Source organism: Grammomys surdaster, unplaced genomic scaffold, assembly GCF_004785775.1.
Source record: "Grammomys surdaster isolate TR1022 unplaced genomic scaffold, NIH_TR_1.0 220, whole genome shotgun sequence".
Lineage (NCBI taxonomy): Eukaryota > Metazoa > Chordata > Mammalia > Rodentia > Muridae > Grammomys > Grammomys surdaster.
Window position 1 is genome coordinate 6,069,763 of NW_021604665.1, and position 25,724 is coordinate 6,095,486.

The following is a 25,724-nucleotide window of genomic DNA, read 5'->3' on the forward strand; positions in this document are numbered from 1 at the left end:
TTTCATCAACAAAAGTCACTCAGCAAAGTTTTTCCAAAATGGATGAAGGGAGGTGTTGGGAAGGGCCCCTTGTGGGGAAGGAGGGCCGAGGCTGCCCTCTAGCGGTGGAAGACAGCCCTGCACACAGAGCTGGGAAGCCTAAGGAAGCACAGGCTAAGGAATTCTGACAGGGACCTGCTTTACTAGGTTGGCTTCCTTAGATAACTGTGGTCTACCTCCCCGTACTCTTCTGGCTCTCTGAGCTGGGGTAAAGACAGTCATTGACACTGTCCCCTGCAGCTCTGTCTTCCTCTGTGCAGTTTACCACGGTCTCAAGGCTGATGTGGCACTGAGGATGGAAAATGCAACTCAGCCAGTGAGTGCCCTGAAAGGGAGGGATCCGACTTGTTGGCTTCAGAGGGGTGGACAGAAAGGGAGTGCTGGGGAAAAAACAACCTTCCAAAAATATTTACCAGACAAAGAACTAAGCTTGTGACCAAGACTTTCCGAGGAGACACTCTTAGTCGTAAATACGTTTCCAGGCCTGTTCCCTGGAAAGGTGGAAATGGCCAAGACCTTCCGTCTCACAGAAAAGACCAACTCACACTTCTGAAAATAAACATAGGCGGAGCCAGGGGACACCTTCCTCAGCTGGTTGCAATTCTGACATTAGGTGTTGCTTGTTACCTGTAGGGGAGTTGGGGCACACAAGAAACTGTTAAGGTTTGACTTCAGTGGTCCAAGAAGAGTATATCAAAAAGAAGCCCACAAATCCCAGGGTAGACAAGGAAGATGGGGGCCCAAGTCCTCAAAGGAAGTCATTCAGATTGTGCCACCTCTCTTTTTCGTATGTGGGTGTGATGTACGTGTTTGTGGTATATCTGAACACATGTATGCAGAGACCAGAAGAGAGCACTGGGCGTCTTGCTTTATTTATAACTCTTGGCCTTACTCCTGTGTGGCAGGGTTTGTTATTGAATCTGGAGTTAGGCTGTCAATCAGCAAGTCCCAGCAATCCTCTTTCCTCCCCTGTATGCAGTGCTAGGGTTACAGACTGGCTAGGCTGTTTTTCACCTGCCAGGTGCTAGGATTAGAGGCATGCAGCATCATCCCCAGATCTTTCTCTCTTCTTTGTGAAGCAAGTTCGAATGTTTAGACAAAGCACGGTGCTTAGGGCTTCTCCTCGCCACATGGTCTGGCCCCTTCTTTCCAGCGCTGACACTGTAATTTTAAATTACAAATTTTAAATTCCTGTTCTCCCTCCACAGACTGACAGTCTCTCAGTGGCCACAGGTGCTTTGCCTTCTCTGTGCTTGAGGGGTTCACCTGTGATCTCATCCTTCGCTCACATCTTAATACACTCCCAGGCTAGTGCCTTCCCACTTAGCAAGAGCACAGTGTACATTTGTTTCAAGTGATGTTTGCCTAGACTGCCGCCTCCCTTCCCCTCTGTGGACTCTGTGTGTCTCGCCCAGTTCTAGAGATAATTCTGTGAGATCACGCTGGGCAAAGCCTCTCTTACATGTATGCCTGTGCTCTGGACTCTGCATTTCTACTAAATATGCCTGAAGGACAGAATGCAACAACGGGGCTCAATGCAACAGGAGCAATGGGGCTCCTGTAGGGGTTGGTCTGCAGCTGCTATGTATTCAAGTGCTAAATACTATCTCCCAAGATCTGTGTCCCCCACTGAGGAGATCCTCCAATCCACCAAATTTACTATGTAAACCTTGCCACCCCCCCAAGTTATCCCTGATTGGCTAATAAAATGCCTACAGCCTGGGCTGGGCAGAAAAGAGGGGGCAGAATGAGGTTCCTCGGCTTGGGGTCTCACTAGGAACCATGACCAGGAGAGTGAGAAGAAGAAGGAAGAGGTTGCTGTGGGGTAGTGGGGTAGTATAGATCGTGAATGCATACCCACAAGAGTTGGCCTGATGGGGCAGGAGTGGCCCAAACGAAACATGGCAAATGATATCTCTGGGTTATCGGCAAGGAAACAAACAAAATAGCATAGAGGGTTGATATCTGCTCAGCTCTAGTGTTCCAAAGCTTACTATAAATCTAAAGGTCTCTCTGTGATTTTTATTTGGGAACTAAATGGTCTGACGTGGGGTAGAGACTTCTAATAGATATTTAAAAGCAACAGGGGATGTCGTTAAGTCCCTAGGCTAATAATTCTCACAACAGTCTCCCATATGGCATTTGCTGTGTGAGGACTGTTGCTATGCACAGGCTATAGGTGTGAAACCTGAGTATCAGAGATGTCAAATACTGCTGTCAGATCACACAGCTTCAGGACTCTGTGGTATTTCCCCTGTCTCATTCTTAGCCAAATCTTGGCTCTCTCCTTCCTGCTCTCTACACATTAGCCACAGTGGTTTTCCCTACATTCCTTAAAACAGAAACTAAGTCAAGCATGGTGGCACATACGTATAAACCCAGGACTGAGGGTCAGGAGTTCAAGGCCAGCCTTGACGACTTGAGGTCTTTTCTCAAACCAACAAACATCATATTAAGACAAAACACACAAGTCAAACTGGGCTCCATCTTTGGACAATTTGGCTCTTGTCTGTAGAGCCAGTTCTTGGTGTTCAATGCATACTGTCTTCCAGACATCATCCTGGCCCACTCTGTCTAAAACTATCCCCACCAGCTTTCCTTCATATGGCGTCTCACATGATCTCAGTGCATTTAGAGTTAGTTAGTATTTTCTTATCATCTCTCTGCTTGTTAACCTAGATCACGGCATTGCAATAGTAACTCTTGAGAGCAGAGATCTTAACTATGTTGCTCACAGTGGAATCCCTGGGATCTAGGATACCATCTGGTAGCTTGTAGATGCTCAGGAGACATTCATTAAACACACACATTGTTCTAGTCTTCAGACTTTTAGCGTCAACTAGATTGGTCTCCTAAATGATAGCGTTGATGACAATTCCAGTTCGTAGCATATCTTATATGCTTTCACTCACACATGCATTCTACCTACATGTGTATCATGTTTAATCACTCACTGACGCGTGTGAACTCCTTGAGGCTTTCTGGAAGAGTCTTGTGGAAAAAAACCGGATACGCATTTCCTATTTTATCCAGCAGAGGGCAGACAATCAAGTGCCTCTCCACCAGCTATTGGGTGAACATATAACTGGGTGACTGAGTAAGAGGCCAATGCTCACTAAGTTTCCCCCCTGCTTTGGGCAAATCATCTTCAGTAAACATTCTGAGGCAGGATCTAAGTTTTTCTGGGGTTTGTACGTCTCTACACAAGCATCTGGGGTTAGCAACCAGAGTTGACAGTTTTGATTAGATTTCCTAGAGGCCCTGGGCTAGGAAGCATTACAGGGTACAAGGTGTTAAAAACAAATTAACTCCTTCTTGAAGTTATTTTCCACCTGGTTTCATGGGACAACTGAAAAACCGCTCAAATAGAGAAAGTTATGCAAAGAACGCTGTGGTTGGCCAGCATATCTTGTGTCTGGAACACATGTTCTTGGACGTTAGTATTTAAGGGACTCTGCGGAAAATATCTTCAGAAAAGGGAAGGATTCGTCTCATAACATATCAGACCACATATAATACAGACAAATTATGTTGATATAAAATAGACAGAAATACACACACACACACACACAAACACACATACACACACTCTCCAACATGTTAACGTAAAGAATGAAGATAAATGGGAAATAAACAAAAATAAACAAAAAACCTCCCAGGCAACATGAACGAGATTTAGATTGAAGGTAAAAATTAATTCAATATTCAACTATATAAATAAAGGCTGGTCACAAACTTGGTTTTAAACTGTCTAACCATGAATACCAAAACATTAAATTAGCTTCATGATACTCGTGAATAACAGCCTATGTGTTTCCATTACTGACATATGAAGTGGATTGGGGAACATTACCACTCATTCAAAATGACATGTACCAGAGACGACAAACTCATCAACACACATTTCTAAACACACTTTGAGGTTTGTTTGTTTGTTTGTTTCATTATCCAGCTTCCCAGCCCTGCCCGGAGCTCATTATGTAGACCAGTATGACCTAGAACTTGCATCCCTCATCCTGCCTCTACTTCCTGAGTGCTGAGATGACCGGCATTTGCCACCACACCTGGCAGTATTTGCAAGACTTTAAAACGCTGTGCTCCTTTTCTTCTTCCTTGATGACATTTGCAGGGAACCATTTTCCATGCTGAGAAACTCATAACTAGACAGGATACAAATACTTTCTCCCTTGTTGCTAACCATGAGAATCAGCAAGTGCATAGTCCAGGCAGAAAAATAAGACGTGAAGAACCTGAAGACTCACGTGTCATCTATAAACGTTATTCCAAAGTACTCCTTCTCTTTCAGGTTGAAATGTGATGCCACAAGGTCCAGCAGCTCTCTTGATAAAAGCTTGGGCTGTCAGAAAACAAATCTGATTAGCACCGGTTTGCTTGCCCATCTCTCCCTCCGCTAGCACTCTCTTCTACCCTAAACCATCAAAAGCAGCTTTTGCTTCCTTGTGTGATTTTTTAAAATACCCTTCTTCAAGCCTAAAGTTTGGAGCATCCACCTAAAGAAGGAACTATCTGTGAGCTTTGGGGGTACCATGGGCCTGGGGGAGAAAGTGTGGTTTGGAATCTGCTGGAATGACCAGCTAATGACTGATGCTGGCCTGGCAGGGACTGGGGACAACGGGCAGCACTGGACAGCAGCCTGATCGGCTCTCTTCTTAACCCTGAGCCTCATAGCTCATGATGATGGTCTGAAATATGGATGTCTGTAGTTGGAGGGGACAAAATGGGGTGAGAAAGAGAAGGCAAAGAAGCCAGGAAGAAAGGGAAGAAAAATCAAGTAACAGATGAGGGGCAGGGATGGAAAGAAAGCTGGGGTAGGAGAGAAGGAAGCAGGAAGAAATCTAGATTAAAAATTGACAAAACTATTGTGCTACTCCTCTGTTTCACTTCAAAGACTTTCATGTTACATTATGTGTGAGCGTGGTTTATTTTCTGCATGTATGTTTGTACAGTGTGTGCTTGGGTCAGAACTAGAGTTACAGATGGCTGTCAACCATGTAGATGCTGGGAATGGAACCTGGGTCTTCTACAAGAGCAACAAGCACTCTGGTCCATGGAGCCATCTCTCTAGATCCTGCCCTATTCGTTTCAATTGCACCCTGGGTGCAGTGTGTGAGAGACAAGTCTTAAAGAGACAGTAAACAGGCTTGGTCTTGAAGAAGTGCCTTGGCTAGCCATAGGCGTAGCCTGTCCACAGGACTTGAACGATTTTTTTATTCTTCTCTCATACAATATATCCCCAACTCAGCCTCCCCTCCCTCCACTCCTCCCAGTTCCCCAGCCCACTTCTCCTCTCCCCCAGATCCACTGCTCCTCAGAAAAGAGCAGTGGTATAGCAAGACATAACAAGACTAGGTCTAAGTCCTCATATCAAGGCTGGGGAAGGCAACGCAGTGGGAGGCACAATGTCACAAGAGCAGGCAAGAGAGTCAGAGACACCCTCTCTTCTGTTGTTATGAGTCCCACAAACACCCCAAGCTAAACAACCACAGCATGTATGCAGAGGACCTAGCTCAGTCGCATGCGGGCTCTATGACTGCTGCTCCAGTCTCTGTGAGCCCCTGTCAGCCCTCCTTAGTTGATTCTGTGGGCCACGTTCTACTGGTATCCGAGACCATTTTGGATAGGCTCCTACAATCCTTTCCCCCTTTTCCCACAGAGTCCTCTGAGCTCTGCCTAATGTTTGGAATTGTGGGTCTCTGCATTTGCTCCCTTAGCTGCTAAAACAAGCCTCTCTGATGACTATGGTGGCCACCGACCTATGAGTATAACAGAATATCTCAACCATTTGTTTTAAAAAAGACTTTTGGTCCAGTGTGTTGGGCAAATAGAAAGAAAATCACCAACAAGTAAACTAAATAAAACTCAAGTACTGTCACATGTTTTACAAAGAGCTTCCACTCACATAGCTTGACTTAGTCAGGATTTTGTCAGGAAGTCTAAGCTACAGTAACTGACCTCAGAGCCACCTCTTCTTCCTCAGTCACTCTAAAGCACTGAGTTCCAGGCACAGTTAGGTGAGCAGCCTGGATACAGGCCATCACACTCTAAAGAGGACAGGGAAGGACTACCCGAGAGTATCCAATACCTACCTGAACCAGTAGCTCCAGTCTCCTGTCATCCAGCAGGTGAACCTGGCAGTGCCTGCCTTCTGTCATCTGTGGGGACAAAAAAAAAAAAAAATCAAGAGATGGATCAGGCCTGCCAGAAATCTGCAGACTTACTTTATCTATCTATGCGGTGTGCTTCAGTGAGTTCATCAGTAGGATTCCCAGAAGCAGACTTACTATAGGCTTGCAAGACTTACTATAAACTGCAATCTGCAGGCTGCATGAGGCCAAAGACAGCTATGACAGTGGTCCAACACAAAATCATACTTACTTAAGACAACATGAGGGTTGTTTTGTTTTGCTTTGTTTGTTTGTTTTTTGTTTTTAATAACTCAACGGTACAGTTTTTGAATGTGAACTTTGGAGATGACAATGCCGTCACAATGTCAAAAGGTTGGGTATGCCTGGGGACATTCACGTGGATTTAGAATAAGAACAAGATTGAAAGCAAAGACTACTTAATGTGTGTGAGAACATAAAATAGCAACGATGAAACCAATGCCCATTCAGTAGGCCACGCTCACACAGGGCACAGATCGTGTGGAGAGAAGCAGGTCTCCCAGAAACAGGCATATGTTTCCTTGAGTCACGGTGACTTTTCACAAACGCAAACACCTTCTATCATGGCTGCACTCTGGTAAACTTGGTACTTACACAACACAAGGAGAGAAACATGAGACTGAAGTTCAAGTGCAAAGGCCTCAACTTTTGAACTCTCTCCCCTTTTAGTAGCCGTTTATAGTTAGCAGTTAAGGTGTACAGCTGACAGTTTGACACATCAATTTTCAGTATGTAATTGTTTTTTTTTTTTTTACATTGGAAGTCATAGCGCTGGGAAGTGCTGGTTGTAAAGTGACGACCCCTCTCTTCATAAACTCACAATCCAAAACGTCCCATCTGTAGTTGTCACCACCACCCTGTCCATTTGAGGGGCACCCTGAAGGCCACCTTCACGTTCACTTCTGATATGTACATTTACAGGCATTTTCTTTTTCAGACACAGCCTTGCTATAGAGTCTAGCCTGGCCCCAAACATAAAAGCTGGGCAGTGGGATTACAGATGCAAGCCACCGTTCCCAGTTTGTCTTTCCTTTCTCCCTCTCTTTGTGCAGTGCTGAGACTGAACTCAGAGTCTCACATATGTTAGGCAAATGTTCTAGCCAATGAGCAACATCCCTAGCCCCTAGCTTACACTTTTACACTAAATGTCTTTCTTTAATATTGTTACGTTAGACACTTAACCCAAATGAAGTGTGCACTGTGTGTGTGTGTGTGTGTGTGTGTGTGTGTGTGAAACCATCCATCCACGTTATGGCTAAGTATGTATGTGTATATGTGCATGCACACTTACACAAACTTCAGTCCAAGTGTGACGAAGCTGTATTCATGGCTTTGCCTTCTGTGCTTCTCACTCTGGTTATTTTTGGAAGAATTCCCTCTAGGGTTTTATTTATCTTACATGTTTTGTGGCATGGGACCGTGTATTGCTATACTATGATATGAGTCTCATTCTGAGAGATACCCACGCTGTCTCCAGCACTGACATGAGGAACATTTCAGTTGCTCTGTCCATTTTTGGCCACGAATGTTGAGATTGTTGGGTCACATTTGAAAAGCTTGGACAACATTCTTTTCCTTTCAGGCATTGTGCAAAAACTCAGACATTTGTAAAACCAGTTTGAAAAACAAATTGAGTTGGAGGTGGTGGTGTGCACCTTTAATCTCAATGCTTGGGAAGTGGAGGCAGGAGGATTAGAAAGTCAAGATCCATCCTGGCTACAAAGTGAATTCAAGGCCAATCACCTGGGCTACTGGAGCACTTACTTAAAAACTCAAAGCAAATACATACATAAATAAATATTAAGAAACTTGTGTTTGTTGGCACATGCTTGTGGTTCATCAGGCTATGGGTGAAGCAGACCACTAGAGTGCAGGCATTTGAGACCAGCCTAAGCACCATAGTGAGACCCTATCTCAAAAACAAGATAGACGCCATTACTGGCCACTAGCTGTATACGTGTATTGTCCTAGGTGGTTTGTACACACTATCTCTGCGCTGTAATGGTACATTCTGTGATTCCTATTGTTGTCCATATTCAGTAGCTGAGGCAAGAGAAGCTCAAGGTGGGAATAAGTAACCTGTTTTCAACGTAAAAAAAATTCTGCATTTCCAGGTTTGATTGAACTTTAGCAGGTCAGATCATGGGGTTATAGACACACGGCCGACAGAAACCACAGAACTGGTGATAAGAGGTGAGTGGACAAACTTTGCTTAGTTCATGGCCACAGATCACATTCTTAACTAAGCAATGAGAAGGTCAAATACACCCTTAGGGTGGCTCAGTGAATAGGGGTGTTAGTTCCGGTTGCTGAGCTGGCCATTGCATATTAAGTATAAAGTCTCATTAGAGTTTTTCCGAAAGGGATGGAGCTGCAGCTCAGAAGTGAGAGGGCTTGCCTAGCATGTATACCGCCCGGGATCTGCTCACAGTGTCACACACACTGGTATGGAGGTACATGCTTATGATCTCAGCACCAGGAAGAGAGCAGCGGGAGAATCAGAAGTTCAAGGTCGTCCTTGACTCCATAGGAATTTGACACCAGCCTGGGATACTTTAGAACCTACTTCAACCATCTCTCCTGCAAAGGGCTGCAAACAGCAATGCCAGAACAATGTCTTTGTTTTATAGGCCAGGAAACTGACATTCAAACTTTAGGATAATTTCTTCAAAATTTCCCAGGAAAGTAAAACACCAATTCAAAACGTGAATAAGGTGATTGGGCAGAGCTGCTTTGACTACAAGTGTAAGGCCCCCCAGTCACAGGCATAGTGGTGAATGCTTGTAATATCAACAGCACTCAGGAGGCTGAAGCAGGAGGATTGCCAGGAGTTCAAGTCTGACCTTGGCTACATAGTGAATTTGAGATCTTGTATCAAAAAACCATATCACATTAAACTAAAAATACAATTTAACACAATAAAATTAGAATCCCAATAACAAATAAAACCAGAGGTGACCAAAAAACCACCACTGTAATTCTTCACAGTGTAGAGGGTTGTAAAGAAATGTATTGGTTTAAATTGTTTTAATTTTGTATCCATAAGAACTAACTTGCCGGGCAGTGGTGGTGCACGCCTTTAATCCCAGCACTTGGAAGGCAGAGGCAGGCAGATTTCTGAGTTCTAGGCCAGCCTAGTCTACAGAGTGAGTTCTAGGACAGACAGGGCTACACAGAGAAACCCTGTCTCGACCCCTTTCCCCCCAAAAAAGACAAAAAAGGAACTAACTATATATGTGTCCTACAGAAAGTTGAAAACACACACACACACACACACACACACACACGCATGCACGCACACATGCATACCCACAGTATAAGTCCACTAAGAAAAATACCTTACACAATATTTTACTTTGATATATACTATGTATATATAGTATGTATATATCTACTATATATAATAATATATATTGTGTATATATCTAATATATGTATATTACATTATACATATATATGTACAATATTATACAAAATAACTCATATTTCAAATTACTAGGTTGTCTTATAATCCAAACACATTTATTTCTCTCTCTTACATATGTATCCATTGGCTTATACCTTTAATCCCAGCACTGAGGAGGCAGGCAGATCTCTGTGAGTTCGAGGCCAGCCTGGTTTACATATTGAGTTCTAGGACAGCCAGGACAATGTATGTCTGTGTAAGAGTATAGTAGAGACTATATATGTCTCAAACAAACAAAGCAAAAGAAAAAGATCTGTTTGCTAAGTGCCAATTTGTTTTGATCTCTCCTCCAACCAATTGATGTTCTTTTCTCAACACATAATTATATATATAATATATATTAATATATATTAGTATCTGTATAATATATTAATATACTATTATATAATATATTATATGGTATATATGTAAACTATATATAATAATATATATAGTGTATATATCTAATATATGTATATTACATTATACATATATGGATATATATATATTTTTTTGATGAGTCAGGGCTTCCTGTAGTACAGGCTAGCTTTAGGTTGCTATGTAGCATGTAGCCAAGGATAACTTCAAGCTGATCTTTCTGTCCTCACCTCCCAAGACCTGGATTACTCTAGACTATTAAATAGTGACTGTCATTTTGTTGTGACAAACTGTGCAACGGCACATAACTTGAGCTAGACATGGCCACCTGTCCCAAACTGGGGCAATAAGAACTTCATTCCAGGACATCTAGAATTGGGTCTGGAACCTTGGCTGCCTCGGGGTGACTGCTGTGTGCAGAGAAAATCCTGCAGGAACAAAGCAGGGGACAGGTGGCTGAAGGAGACCCAAGAAATCCGGTGAGCCAAGGGGAAACCTCAGAACCACTGTCCGTCTCCAGTGTCATTCCGGTTGTCATGCTTCTCCTGGTCTGTGTGAACTCAGGTCTTTGCATTCCACAAGACTCCCAAATGTCTCAGAATGATCCACTTCTGCTCTCTGTTAAGCTGAGTTGCATTGAATTTGATTCTTCAGAAAAGACACGCAGGCTGTGTGGGGAATGGGTAGCGTGGTGCGTCTTGGAAGGCTCTGCCCGTTTCTACCTCCCATCTTAGCATCTCTAAAATTACGGAGCAGACTTCTGTGTCCAGCTCTTTCCAGAGGTTCTGGGTAGTCTCAACTCAGGTCCTCATACTTTCTAGGCATGTCCTTTATCAAGTAAGCCTGCTCTCCCGTCCACACACCATGGGCTTCTGTAATTAACCAAAACAAATAGTTTCCAAAGGCCAGAGTCCAAAATGATGGGCCCACACCATCTTGGATGTGTCATGGAGGGCAAATAGCCCTCAGAGAGATTGATGGGGGGAAAGAAGAGTAGCAGACACTTCCCGGGATGGTTTGGTAAGAGATGATAAGGGTCAGTGGAGGAGGGCAGGGGAGAGCACACAGTAGTATTTGCCAACGCTCCAAGCATTTGTTATTCCCTGAATACCTTCCCCTGCAGGATGGTGCTTCTGAGGGTATGTCATAGGGATGATTTGATTGTCAGTAGGAACAGAAGGGCCTGCCCTTGTCACTTGGAGGCTGAAAAGTGAGAAGTGTATTTCGTTCACCAAAACAACACTCATGAATAGACTGTAGTTGACAACAGAAACAAAGAGAGGGCATAAAATACACATTTCAAGGAAGAGCTTCTTTGACAAGGAGAAGACTTGGGAACACAGGGTTTGATTTCCTCCATAGCAGTATGTGGCAGCACAGGGCAGAATAGATCCATTGTTGGATATGGGTGATGGTTTCTGGTTCACCCAAGTATATGCCCTGTGGGGAGTCCTGTCAGAGGAGTGAGCAGACCTTGAACCAGTAAAGTTACATGGTACCAGAATGGGTATAGAAGTACAGATGAAGGTTCTGATGAGCACAGGGAAATTGTCCACGTGGATTCATCTGGATCATTAATTCAGATAGATTAGTATATGTCTGCATAAGTCTGTGAGGGTGTTTCTAGGGACTATTCGGTCACAAGGACTCTTCTCTGACAAATGGAATAATCCTTTGGTGAATTCATGTGATGGTATTACTGAGAGGTGCTAAAAAGTCAGGAGGCAGCCAGCTTGGAGGAAGGAGGTCACTAGTTGAGTATCCTTGGAGGCTGTGTCTTGTCTGGTCCACTTCCCGTATGTGCCCTTTGCTCTGCCCCCCAGATGTAACGAGGTGAATAAATTCTCCAGCTCTGTCGAAAGGCATGGGCCATGCGGACCACAATGGGCTGGGTCCATTCTTCTACAGCAATGAACCCTCCAGGCAATCCCTCAAAAACACGTCCACAGACCAACCTGATAAAGGCAGTTCTCACAGATGTTTCTAGGTTGTGTCAAGTTGGTAGTTGAAGCTAGGACATGCCCTGTTTCTTTGAAAACTGGTTAACAGTTAAACTAAACTGCAGGGTAAGTTAGCAAGCCAGTTAAAAGGCACATGACAGAGAAATTGTGCAGAGCTGACAGAATAAGGAAGAGAAGGAAGTAAATAAAGGAAGAGAAGGGGCCACGGGTTCCTGCATGCCTTCAGTCTGCATAGCCAGGGCACTTTAATAGCAATTGCAACAGCATGGCTCCTAGGCACCCTCTGTTATCCAGGCAGTACCACACAGTCAACCGTGTGATGTTCCTGAGGCAAGTACTCTCCGATATCCAACATCATGAGAGAAAAAAGAAGGCAAACCCCTTTGACCACAAGATTCACCAACAATGCAACAAGAGCTCAGCTGAGAATCCCCGGGTCTTAATCACACAGCAAGGCGCATAGTCCTGAATCCAGCACACATTGACAAACATGGGAAAGCCTTCCTGTGAAGGCCATTCCGAAAGGATCACATGAACCGGCAGAAATGGAAAAACTGTACCACGAAGCAGGAATGGAAACGTATCATTTCCAGAGAAGCATATGTCCATGGGAAGCACTTAGAACTATGGACTTTATAAATAGAATAGGGAGAGCATCTATTAATGTTTGAGATTGGGGGTGGGGGATGGTCAGATTCACCCAAAGCCACACAAGTTACTAAACCTAGACCTGGGAATGAGACTCTGAACTCTGCCTCCTGAGTTAGAGCATAATTGAGGTATTTAAAGTTACTCAGCTTAAAAAAAAAAACCCACCTAATTAAAATAAATGTTATCTCAACAGATCAGTTAATATATACCTATTTATAATAATAATAAATTTATTATATAATACTGTATATAATATAAAATATATATAAATAATATATTATATACATAATAAAATTACACACACACACACACACACACACACACACACACAGAAAACTCCCAAGCCAGGCATGTCTTATTTATTTTAAGGCATGACTCAAAAATACTTGATTTTCTAATTTCATCCAGGGCTGTGTTTAAGAAACACGTACAAAGAATTCTAGATATCTAAATCTAGAATCACTTTTGAGCCCCACGGAGACAATGGGAAGAGCTTCAGAATCTACCTCTAGCAGCCAATGGTCAGTGATAGCTAATAGTAACAACTTCTCAAATAAAATCCCACAATGCATGTATTCAAACATGATCTCTTTGGAAACCTCTGTGCAGCGCCTGCTCAGATGATTCACCTTCTCCCACCTCTTCCTCACCCAACTCCAGGTGTCTGGAGGTTAGAATGGGGCATGCTGGGTTAGAACTCCCACCTCAGACTTCGTTTGCTTCCCAGCTGATAAGAGCGGGTCCTCAGCCTGCAAGTGCTGGTAGCCGGTGGAAATGCTTTGTCCAGTGGGTCAATGGTCATGTGGGGGAAGGTCTACAGGGAAGTGAGAATCTGCTATAGCTTTGGCCTCCACTGCCAGCACCCAGATGTGGCAGCGCATGGTGACGGTCTGGTTTAGGAGGGAACACTCACCGCCTGGCTCCAGCGCCAGCCTTTCAAACCTGACCTAAGAGATGTGAAGAGAGTGTCGGGTGATAAGGAACCCAAGGCGATCCCATACAGGGCAGAAGGGGCCTACTCAGAATATCTGGGGTCAGACTAAAAAATGACAGGAAATGACAACAGAAAAAGAGCAAACTCCTGGCTGCTTTGGTTTTGTTTTAGCTGATGTTTGGAACACGGGAAACACTTGATAAGGAAGTAGCAAGCTTCTTATTTCCCCTCCTTCTGGTTCCCCACTGGCTTTTCCTGAGAGTCAGCAAAAGAGACCTTGCTTCATAAAGATGGCTTCTTGGCGTTTTTGGGTGGTATGACCCAGGCAAAGTCAAAACTGCTATCTGGATGAGGGCAGAGTCAGCTCTCTGACCAGGTCCATGGTTCCTGGGCATGGTTTCTCACTCAGCTGGGCAATGGTCATATCGCTGTGAGGACATGGCTGAGGGACTGATATCTTCTAACTTCGGACTGGGCCTCAGTGCTTTCCAACTTAGAGATGTCCAATCTCTTCCCACACATCACACCCAGAAATAACTTCACTTCTGCTGAGAAGAACAGGTCTACGATGGTTAATATTGTCAACAGGCTTTACTTCACAATCTTCTAGGCATGCCTGTGAGGGAGCCTAGGTGATTTAACTGAGGTTGGGAGACGAGTCGTAAATGTTGGTGGCACCATCCCATGGGCTGAGTTCCTGGACTGAGTAAGAAGAAAGCAAGCTGGGCACCAGCCTTCCTCTCCCTACCCCCATTCATTTCCAACTATGGATATAATGTAACTGGCAGCCTCAAGTTCTGACTTCTGGCTATGGCAGATTGATCTGTGAGCCAAAATCAACACTTCTTTCCTTCAGTTGTGTTTGTCAGTTATTTCTTCCACAGTGACAAGAAGAGATGCTAAACCAGGCTCATCCCTTGCACTTTTTTTTGTGTCTCAGGTCTCACCTCTAACTCAGCACATTCACACTGGACTCATTCCTTCCTTCATATCAAACTTTGGTCCTATCTTGGGGTGTCACATGTGCTGTTCTCTCTGGCTGGAATGCTCTGCCCCCCATTCAGTCCATCCTCAGGTCCCTTCATGTCTTTCAGATCTGAGATCAGATGTCTGTCACCTTCTCGGGATGCCTTCCCTGCTTCATCTCCTGTGGAGCCTCCTCCACTCCATCATGCTGTTCTGTGTCCCTAAGACCTACAGATTCTCACTCAGCTATGTCTGTCTGCCTGTCTTCTATCACTAGATCTTAAGTTTCACAGGATGGGAGACATTGACTGTGCCGTCCCTTACTTCTCCCCTAGGGCTTCTATCTAAAAACAGGGTCTCCAAAAATCTTCTGAGTGAGGGATGGGAGTAACATGCTTCTGAGAAACTCACGCAAGTCTGAAGATGGGAATAAGGATCCCCGGATCCCATGTAGAGCTGGATGCAACAGAACATACATCAGTGATCCCAGGGTTTCCATGGAGACATGGACGATGGAGACAGAAGAATCCCTGGCAACTTGCTGGCCAGCAAGCGTGGCATATGAAGTAGTGAGCGAAATGAGACCCTGCTTCAGAACCAAGTAGGAGGCGAGGACAGATACCCAAGGTTTTGTCTTTTGCCCTCCACTGAATTTCATGACACCTGCACAAGTCTTCCTAGTGAATGAATTGAACCTAGATGCCAACACACATTCATAAATATTTACTTACACCAGTCATTCTTAACCTCCCTAAAGCTGTGACCCCTTAATACCTCATGTTGTGGTAAGCCCCCCAGCCATAAAATTATTTTTGTTGCTATTTTATAACTGTAATTTCGCTACTGCTATGAATTGTAATATAAATATCTGTGTTCTCCGATGGTCTTAGGTGACCCCTGTAAAAAGGGCTGACCTCTTTTGACCCCCCCCCCCCCAGGTTGAGAACTGCTGATTTATACTGATAAAGCATGATCTAAGCAGAGGCTGTCCCAAGCAACTCCCAAGCCATGACCCAGAAAACCTGACACACCAGGAAACAAGTTTTCCAACCAGAGAGCAAGGTGAGCTATTAAACTCCTCATCAGATGAGAGTCTGTGGAGTGAGAAGGGGGTGGGGGTGGGGATCTAGGCCAGTCTTACTTTAAGACCTATTGAATGGATGGAGTTTTATATTTCACCCAGATGATGTCAATCCCAGCAGAACAGGGCCCTTTTATATCATCTCTGGGTGGTGACTGAGTGTGAGCTATTGACACTCTCATCCCGAGAATGGCCTGCACTGACACAGATGTCTCCAGAAAAGTCAGCTGTGATTTCTCCTTTAGTTCTCTCAAGACAGAGCCTGTCTTCCCGGCATGCAACTGCACTGTCTATGAAGCACTGACTTAGCAGCACACAACCGGTACACTCCTGTTGCTTGCTGCTAACAAGCCCCCAAAGTAGAAAACATGACTACTCTGATTAGGCAGAGGGCAAAGCAAAGTCCTGGAGGGGCTGTTCACACTGCTGCAATGTGGGGTGGGACTCACAGGTCCCTGGCAGACCCTTGGGAGTGGTTATGGTAAAAGGAGAGAAATGGAGAGATGAGGCAGGAATGAAAAAAATCATATGTGAGAATTCAGTTTGCTAAAGATGAAACTGAATGATGAGTGTGGTGTATGTGTGTAGTCCCAACAACTCGGAAGTCTGAGGCAGAAGTTCAAGAACAGCCTTGACTAAATGAGACCTCTTGTCAGAGCAAACAAAAAATGGAAGGGAGAAAATCGAACCACTGAATCACTGTCTTAAGGAAATGTAACAAGAAGGAATGGCCCAGGCTGGGAAGCTTGTGAAATCACTGCCTGAATTTACTAGTGGGTTTTAAGTCTCGATCCAGATGGAATTCATATACTCCGAATGAGCAGGTTCCCTGGCTCTACCCTGCTTCTGTGACAGCCTGTGGTGCAGGATGATCATTTGTGTGGCTCTGGGGCCTGAGTCCACATTAACTTGGCTTGGAATTGAGTCCAGTGCACAATGCCATTCAAGCCTTCATGCTGTCCATCATGTGCTCACACACCTGCTCAAGCAGTAGCCTTCTGAGGAATGCCACTATGAGTACAAACAGGACCGTCAGGTGGCCCCATGAGGGCACTGCGCATGGAGCTTGTCCTAGTGTTCTGAGCTTCAACACCATGGCCACTGCAGCAGCAGAATCTTTGGTGTGATGTGGAGCCACTGCCTGGTAAGAAGTGGATACTTCCCACTACTGTGATGCTAAATACATCGTCCGCTCCCGGACAGAATTGTTCCTTTGGAGAAAAACTGCTTTACAGACAAGGAGAGAAAGTCTGTGCAGTTAAACCAGTAAGTAGTTTTCAGTTCAGGGAACGAGCTTAAGGCTCAGCAGGTCAAAGGGATACCAAGTCTGATGCCTGAGTGATCTCAGAAACCCACAAGGTGGAAAGAGAGAACAGATCTAAGTTGTCCTCTGACTTCCACAGATGGGCCCTGGCACACAAGTAACTACTTACCTACCTAACAACCCACCTATGTACCTACATAAACAAACAAACAAACAAATGCAAGAAGAAAAAAGAAAAAAAAAGGCAGGGGCGGGGCACTTGAAATCAAGCTGGCCAGTGAGCTCTGCTAGGGCTCAATGTCTCTTTCCCCAGGAGGCACAAGAAATGAGGCTGTGGATGGAGAGAATGTTTCCTTGTTCATTGTTGTCGACAAGTGGCCACCAGTGGGGACTGAAAGGCTAACCTCTTTTCTGGGCATTAGCATTCAATTGCAAGCTCCTTTCTGCTTGGGGGAGGTTTGAAAAGGAAAGCCCACAAGACAGGCTGGAAGTTTGGATTCTAGATTCTGTGAACAGCTGGTTTGTTGTTGTTGTTGTTGTTGTGGTGGTGGTGGTGGTGGTGGTGGTGGTGGTGGTGGTGCTGCTGCTGCTGCTGCTGCTGCTGCTGCTGTTTTCAGCACCAGTACCTTGGGGGAAGAAAGTCCACAGTGATGGCATTTTCATAACAAGTAATCCCTTTGAGATGGGAGCCAGATATTATAAGGCTGGTTGAAAAAAAAAGTCATCAATCCTGGAGCTGAGGGCCTCCAGGAGATACCAGCCTGGTACCAAGGAGCTGCAGATGGGATTTGGAGCCAGGAAACTTGAGAGATAGCTCAAGGCATAAAGAAATCCAGGCATCTGCAGTTCCCACATCCTAACAGCAAAGTAAGTGGTGGAGAGCTCTTATGCTACGTGAGTACCTGGCTCAGAAGCTAATTGACAAAAAGAACGAGAAAGACAGCAGCACAGGTAACTCTCAAAAGTTGTCCTCTGACTACCATACACATACCCCTCCACGTACACACACACAGACACACAGACACATACAGAGAGAGACACACACACACACAGACACACACCACAGAATTAAAAACATAATAAATTTCTCCTAGCTGTAAAATATTCACATAAGCACATGCACAAATAATTGTTGTTTGGGCCAGGGCCCCACTCTGCAGCTTAGGCTGGCCTGGAGTTAGTTTGTTTTGCATCTCAGACTTTTGTTTTTCTGTGTGTTGGGATTTCAGGTGTATGACACTGCATGGCCTCTTGTAATTCTTTGCTGTACTCTTCGACATTGGGAATTAAAGCCAGGGTGCTGCTCATGCTAAGCACATACCCCACCCCAAGACTTCCAGCCTTTCCTGTTTAGCTTTGTCCCTTTTGTTTTCAAGCCAAGCCTATCTCAAAGGAACAAAGGAGAACCATACAAAGTGGAGGACACTGGCCTTTACCCTAGTGCAAGGCGTTCTGACGTGATTCGGTAGCCGTCCTGCTAACTTTAAATGCTTAGATTGCTTACATGGCTTATTCTCCCCTTCTAGCCCTCAAATGTTTCTTTTGGAATATTAAGATGTCAAACAGGCTTATTCAAGGTGAAAATCAAGCCATTAGTCAAACCCTGGAGAGGGCAGCAATCCAATATCTGGGTTCAATTCCTTTCTTATTTCTCTGTCATAATCAGTAAACTAACTCAAAAACCACTGTTCAGGGATGAGGGCGAAGCTCAGGGGTGGAGTGTTTGCTGAGAAAGTGTGAGACACCAAGCCTCACCACAGGGCAACAAACACACCTTTCAAAGCGGCCCCATGCCTGAGGTCAGTGAAAGCTGTTGTCTGTCGCTTAGTTTTTATATGACTGTGAGCAGACAGTTCAGAGTTGAGGTCTTTAACTCTTCATTAACATATGCAGGTAGCTTATTTGTATCAAGTGTGTTTATTTACCTACTTAATATACATTTAATGCCTCTATTTATTCTTTGCGAATGTCATACAATTTATTTTGAACACATTCTTGCCCCTCCCCCTACTCCTCCCAGGTCCTCCCTTATAAACTGTTTTTAAAGTGGAGTATTTGTTGTGCATGGTATCGCCTTTCATAAGGTCGTTTTCATGCAAGTATATGATGTTATTTCAGCAATCCCCCCTCCCATTTCCTCCCCTCTTCACCCCCTCACTCCCACTAGTTCACTTGGGTCCCTAGACTGTTTCAGTTTCACTTTCCGGTCACATAGACACACGATTTTACAGCGTGCTTCTTTGTATGTGCGTATGTACATTCACACGTGTGTGCCTGGGTATGTGTGCCCATGTGTATACGCAGAGGGAGGACAAGGGTGAATCATGGTTGTTGGTTCTTCAGATGCTGTCCACCTTGTTTTTTTGAGACAGAGTCTCTCACTGTCCTGGAGTGTCCAGGTTAGGCTAGGCTGCTGGGCCAACAAGTCCCAAGATTCCACCCATCTCTGTCTCCTTAGCCCTGGGAGCACAAGTATGGGTTGACATACATGTTTTGTCGAGGATTGCTGTTGTTTTGTTTGAGACAGAGACTCTCTGTGTAGTCCTTGAGCTCACTATGTAGACCAGGTTGTCCTTGAACTCCCAGCGAACTACTGCTCTCTGTCTCTGAAGTACAGAGTGCTGGGATTAAAGGTGTGTGACATTATGCTCAGCCTCATGAATGGGTGTTTTCTTTTTTTAAAGTGTTGTAGGGATCAAAGTCAGGCTCAAGTAAGTCCCCATGCCTACCTACATCATGTATGCTTACATGCCTTTGCCTACTGTGTTCTCACAAGCACCCCATGACATAAACAGTTTCAACTTTCTCTTTTATGGTTAGAAAGCCGGACCCTCGAGAGTTTGAGAGTAACTCATTGAGGTCCCATCAGGTAATGACAGACTGATCCAACTCAACAAGGGGCTCACCAGATGACAAGAAAGGGCAAAGGCCAGGGCTGTAACTTCACCGATGGCGGTGTGGTGGGAACCGTCTCCTCCCTGGAAATGGTCTGAAGGTGCTTAAGCAACCAGTACCTCCCAAGGGCCCAGAGGACACTGTCAAGAGTTCATGGCCACAGGGTCACTCAGGTTATTTCTGCAGTTCCTCTTTCTCAAAATTCAGTGGTTAGGCTGTATTTTTAGACATTGTGGTACAGTAACAATGTGTCCAAAAAGGAAAAAAAAAAGAAAGAGAAGAAAAAAATGAGGAAGGGACAAATACTGGAAACAAGAAAGTTTCAAATGCGTAACCAAGGCGTAACCAAGGCGTGCTGTAGCAGGTCTGCAGCACAGGTTAGCTGCCCTCCACAGTGGAGGGGGAGAAAGTGGAAACTCTGGCGTTGGGGTTATGTGAGTAGCAGACAGCCTGTGGTCTGGAAACTTTTAGTTCTGCCAACTGCTTTCTCCTTTCCTGAGAAAAACAGCCAATAGGGAGAGGCATCGGCAGAGCGTCTTTCAAAACTTTAAAAAGTAAGGACATGGGCTGTCCAAGGAAAGGCTTTTCAGATGAATGGCTGTACTTGTGACAGACAGACGCTCTGGCTACTGCTTAGTGCTTGTATGACAAGCACAGCCAGCCTGACTCTGAGCCGCTGCAGGGCAAACAGATCACTTACGTCACATGGAAACACAAGTAAACCTTAGAGGACCCCAAGCCCCCTTAGCACCCATTCTGAGCACACATCTCACGGTTACTCTGCTTCCGTTCCTCAGCTCCATTCAAACCTGATTGGTGTCAATCTATCTCTCTGCTCTTTGCAATCCACGAGCAAACACAGGCTAAAGAAGCCCTCAGGGGACTTAGAATGAATAAAAACGGATTATGTTAGAGCCAGAGTCCCGGCCTGTCTTGAATTAGTTGGTAGAAAATATACCTGGGCAAAGGATTTAGAAAAGTTTACCAAATTGGGAAAAGTTAAGTTCATTTGGGTCTTTAGAAAGATAATCACCCCTCTCCCATTTCTTTCTTTCCTGCTTGCATTTTTTGTACTAGAGATGGAACCCAGGGCCTTTCACTTGCTAGGCAAGTGCCTGTCAGTATGCTACTGCCTCAGTCCGGAGAAACTTGAACCACAAGACCCAGGCCTCACATTGTCACAGAAGATCCCTCTCAGTCTGGAAGCTATCAACACGCAGTCACGAAGATGTCTTGTCACCATGTAGGCTCTGTTTTTAAGTGGGTTTGCGGAGTCCCTTCGAAGTTTTATCATGGAATTAAATGTTAGTGAAATGAAACAAAATAAAAGCTGGAAGACCACAGGTGAGGAGAAAATAAGGCTGTGAAAAGAAGAATGGCCTTTCCCCCCTATAAAAAAAGATAAATAAATACAATAAAACAAAATTACTAAGCAGCAGGCCTTGAAGGATGAAGAGAAGGAAGAGGCTGTATGATGGGACCCGTCATAGCAGCACCTGACAAGCCAGTGACTGTCTTCATGCTGGCCAAATAGTAACAAAGTACACATCTAATGTACTTTAAGTACACACATAGAGCAGTGTAATGTAGAGTTCAAGGCAAAGGCATCTGGAATACCCCATCACTACGTTCTACGGACCCCTCTACTACTGAGGGCATTCACGTTCGCTGAACTTGGAGAGGAGCAACAGACTCTGGCTCAACTCTTCTCAGCTTAGTAAGAGTATCTCCATCGTGAAGACTGGCAAACGCCACAAGTCGGTGCCCCTGTCCCAGAGGGCAGGCTATGAAAACCTCGGCCAGCACAGCACAGATTGATAGCATGGGGTATTCTTGAGGACACTGTAGTGGTGGCCTCCGTCTTCAGGATGTGCAGGCCACCACAAGACCACGTGATAGCATCAAATACCAGAAACTCAGATGTACACAGCCATGTCTAGGCCACAGCTGACTAAAATTCAACTTTTGAAGGATTAAAAAAAAATCTTTCGAACTGTGATAGTCACACCTGCCATCAGGGTGGCTTTGTGCTGGGCACAGAGCTTGGTAAACACAAACCATCGCAACAGCACAGATGTATCTTATTGAATCTGTGGGTAGGCTCACTGCTAAGCTTCTGACTAGGGAAAGCACACTCCCATGTCAAATGCTCTGTCATTTATACGAGTTCTATGAGGAAAAACTGTCTCTCATACACTGGCTTTTTGTTTTGAGCCCTTTAAATGGTACCCAGCTCACTGTAGGTTCCAGGCAACATGTGCAAGACACACAAATGAATAAATAAATGAATGAATGAATGAGTGAACGAATGAACTCCATCTCCATCTCTGGTTCCTGGTCTGAGATTTTACCCCGTTCTACAGTACAAGTCACTCAATGCTTCCTTTGCCTGCTGCTTTGAAATGTTTTTGTGGATCTGAGACTGCAATTTGGTTGGTAGAATCCTTTCCTAATAGGCACAGAAGCCTGGGTTTGGTGGCCCCAGCAACACATAAACCAGATGTAGCCCCATGTGCTTACCATCCCAGATAGGTAAGAAGACCAGAAATTTAAGGCCATCCTCGGCTACACAGGGAGTTTGAAGCCAAACAAACAGCCCTCAAACCAACCAACCACCACCACCACCAACAAAAAACCCAAAACCCTTCAAAAAATTCTTGAATGTACTCATGAGATTCCTCAGCTATGGCGAACAGCTGTGCTGTCACAGTCATTCGGGATCTTTCCCCTAGAAACCAAGGCAGCTGTAACCTGCCGGCCTGCTACAAGACGGTCGGGATTTCTCCTTGAGCAGCAAAACAGAGCACGTGCCATTCTCACGAGCCCTGCTATTTTGTTGAGCTGGCAAGTTTCTCCCTACGTCTCCTGCTCTCTCCTATTCTCACTTCCCTCCCTGCGCCCCGGGAGAGGAAATCTCACCCAACACATAGGGCCGTATCCAGGGAACAAAATATTTTCCCCTGTGGCCAACATGGTCCCATGCTGACACTTGTTCCCCTGGTGTGGCTTTCTAAAGTGGGAGGAGGGTGAGAGGCACAGGGTATGGCCACGGGGCTGGGGTGGCCAAGGTCACTTCTGTACTTCTGGAAATCAGGCAATACATCATGAACACTCTCTGCACTTGCTTGATCCTGTAATTCAGAGTTCTGATCACCCTGGCCAGGTGAAAACATACGATGGGGTTTGCTTTAGTCATTTAGCTATTTAGGACGGGGCAGGCAGGGAGAAAAGCAGCTCCTTAGTCACACAGGTCTGGGATGTCTGATCCTGGCCTGTGGCCACCTGGTTGGCAATGTTAGGCAAGTCATACCCCACTCACTCTAAGGAACTGCTGTAAAATGGATAGACCTTTGCCTAGTGTGTTGGTTTTCAATCTGTGGGTTGTAGTCCCTTTGGGTGTCAAAATGACCCTTTCACAGAGGTCACATATCAGATACTTTCATTATGACTGTAACAGTAGCAAAATTGCAGTTATGGAGCAGTCATGAAAATAATTTCATGGTCGTGGCTCACCACAACATGAGGAACTGCACTGAAGGTCGTAGCGTTAGGAAGGCTGAGAATCTCTGGCTTAACACATTGTACGAAATACCTAAGCAGCAGCTGGAGTAGCTGGTGTGGTGCATTCCTGTAATCCCAACAAAACAGCTGGAAATTTGAAGCCAGCCTATTCTACGCTGTGACTTCCAGGGCAGCTAGAACTACACAGTGAGACCTTGTTTCAAAATCTCAACAAAGAACTAGGGTAAAGTGCACTGGCTTGGGGTTAAGCCAGACTTCACTCTGTATTACCCATGTGATCCTAACACACTTCTTGTCCCTTCACGTAATAAGCCATTTTTCACCAGCTATGGCTGGCTCAGAGGCTCATCTTTTTTATGACTCTGAAGTCAATGAAAATAAATGCACCAAACAGTTTTAGGACAGCCCCTGGGACAGGTGGGAGGAGCCCTGGCAAGCAAATTGGAGCAGGGAAGAATTCTATCACAAGAAGAGATTTGTTTATGTTTTCTTTTAACTTTTATTATTATTGTCATTATTAATCATGTGTGTTTATGTGTGTGTTTGTGAGTATGTGCGCATGCATGTGCACACACATGTGTGAGCCTACACTCAGGCACGTGTCTGCACACAAGCACACAAGCACACAAGCACACAAGCTATAGCAGATGGATGGAAGTCAGAGGACAACTTTCTGGAGTCAGTTTTCTCCTTCTATCCTGTGGGTCTTGAGCATGGAACACAGGTTGATAGGCAAGGCAGCAAATGCTTCTACCCACGAAGCCACCTCACCAGCCTTGAAGTGCCTTGTTTGAGTAAACAGATGTTCTCATCATGTGGATTAGGCTAAGCATGTCACGGAAACCAGGACTGGGACCCAGTGAGCCATGCCGTCCCTGCAGCCCATGAATGTTCTGGCAGGGAATCAGATATCTGTAGAGCTCTCTGTTTTGTTCCGCTGCAGCCTCTTTCCTTTTGTGTGCCAGACAATCTGAGTTCTGCTACAGAAATTCCTGCTGCAAATGTAATAGGAAGTTACTTATTAAAATTACATCTCGGACAGTAAGGATGTTTTTCTTCTTTAGTTGAATATGATGCTACTGTCTCATTTCTTTTTCTGATCATGAGCATACCTGATTCCCACGCAGTTGGGAACGTGGGTGTTCTGCCTTCTTTCTGCACTGCTCCCCTTCCTAGTGAGTGCACCTACTTTGAGCCAGGCCTTTCTCTTGGGTCTAACACAGTGATCACATACTTGGTTAGGCAGATGAATATCAGACAACGAAATTTCACGCCACAGATGAAGGGACCAGAAATTACCTATACGTTTAACTTATGAGCCATGAGATATGCCATTTTAAGTAACCTCTCCACTTTCCAGGCTGGGATAGGAACAAGACCAAAAAAGAGCCTTTTGTATCCATGTCCAAAGATTTTCCTGAGGTGAAGGAAGTGTTCTAAAATGTGGTGGCTCACACTCTAAAGGTGAAGGGGTAGAGTCAGGTATAATAAACTCATGGTCAGGTTTTCGGGGAAGACAAGAGAACAGGATAGCTCTACATTCTCTTCAGCTGCTGGCTGTGCAGCCTTGGGGATTTGATTAAGGTTTTGAGTCCCAGTCTCTGACTTTGTAAGAGGAGAGGATGCTGTCACCATGGCCCTTGGCATAGACTGCCTCATCCTAGACTACTGGGGTCTTACACTCACTCCCCTTATTCCTGCTTGTGATAGTCTTAGGAGAAAACACTTTCAATAATTTGTAAAATTGTTGGAAAAGTCTTGGCTTCATAAATGGCCATCATGTCCCCATAATCATCCTCAAGCCCAGGAAATATGATGTCCTTCTTCTCCCAGGTATCATCATTCAGGGAGGCAGACCTTGGGCTCAAACTTCAGCCCCACTTTTCTATGGACTGTGTGACAAACACACCTTGATGTCCTCACAAATAACAGCAGGTTCTCATTTTCTAGAACTTTCTAATAGTCTGGGGACTCGACAGTGACACAGTACTGAACAGTCACAGCACTCTTGCCTTGCTTCCTAGTGAAGGAGGCAAGCAAACCAACCCACAGGATGACTTCAGATCACCAAGTACCACACAAACAGGAAGCAGGGAGATGTGGGAGAGTTGTTGCTGTAGGCAGGGCAGTCAGGAAAGGGCTGCTTGAGGAGGCTGACACTTAATCTGTGATGGAAGTGCTGAAGAATCAGCCTTGGTAAATCTGAGACAGGAACATTCCGGAAAGAGAAAACCAAGAAGCACAAAGGCCATGAGACAAAAACTTGCTTAGTTTAAGACACTACTGCACAAGGTTTCTTCCTTCCTTCCTTCCTTCCTTCCTTCCTTCCTTCCTTCCTTCCTTCCTTCCTTCCTTCCTTCCCTCCTCTTTCCCTCCCTCCTTCCTTCCCTTACTATATATATA

General features: G+C 44.9%; 1 protein-coding gene across 4 annotated transcripts in view; it reads right to left on the reverse strand.

The window, feature by feature from the left end:
- Window positions 1-25,724, reverse strand: part of Frmd4b (FERM domain containing 4B) — a 232,878-nt gene that overhangs the window by 121,138 nt on the left and 86,016 nt on the right. For 3 of the 4 annotated variants that reach the window (XM_028773016.1, XM_028773014.1, XM_028773015.1), the window contains exons 2-3: window positions 6,147-6,212; window positions 4,302-4,396 (exon numbers count right to left, since the gene is read on the reverse strand). In XM_028773016.1, coding sequence (XP_028628849.1) covers window positions 4,302-4,396; window positions 6,147-6,212 — 161 coding nt within the window. Of the gene's footprint in view, window positions 1-4,301; window positions 4,397-6,146; window positions 6,213-13,363; window positions 13,386-25,724 lie in introns of those variants that run through there. The other variant, XM_028773017.1, reaches the window with a different exon arrangement.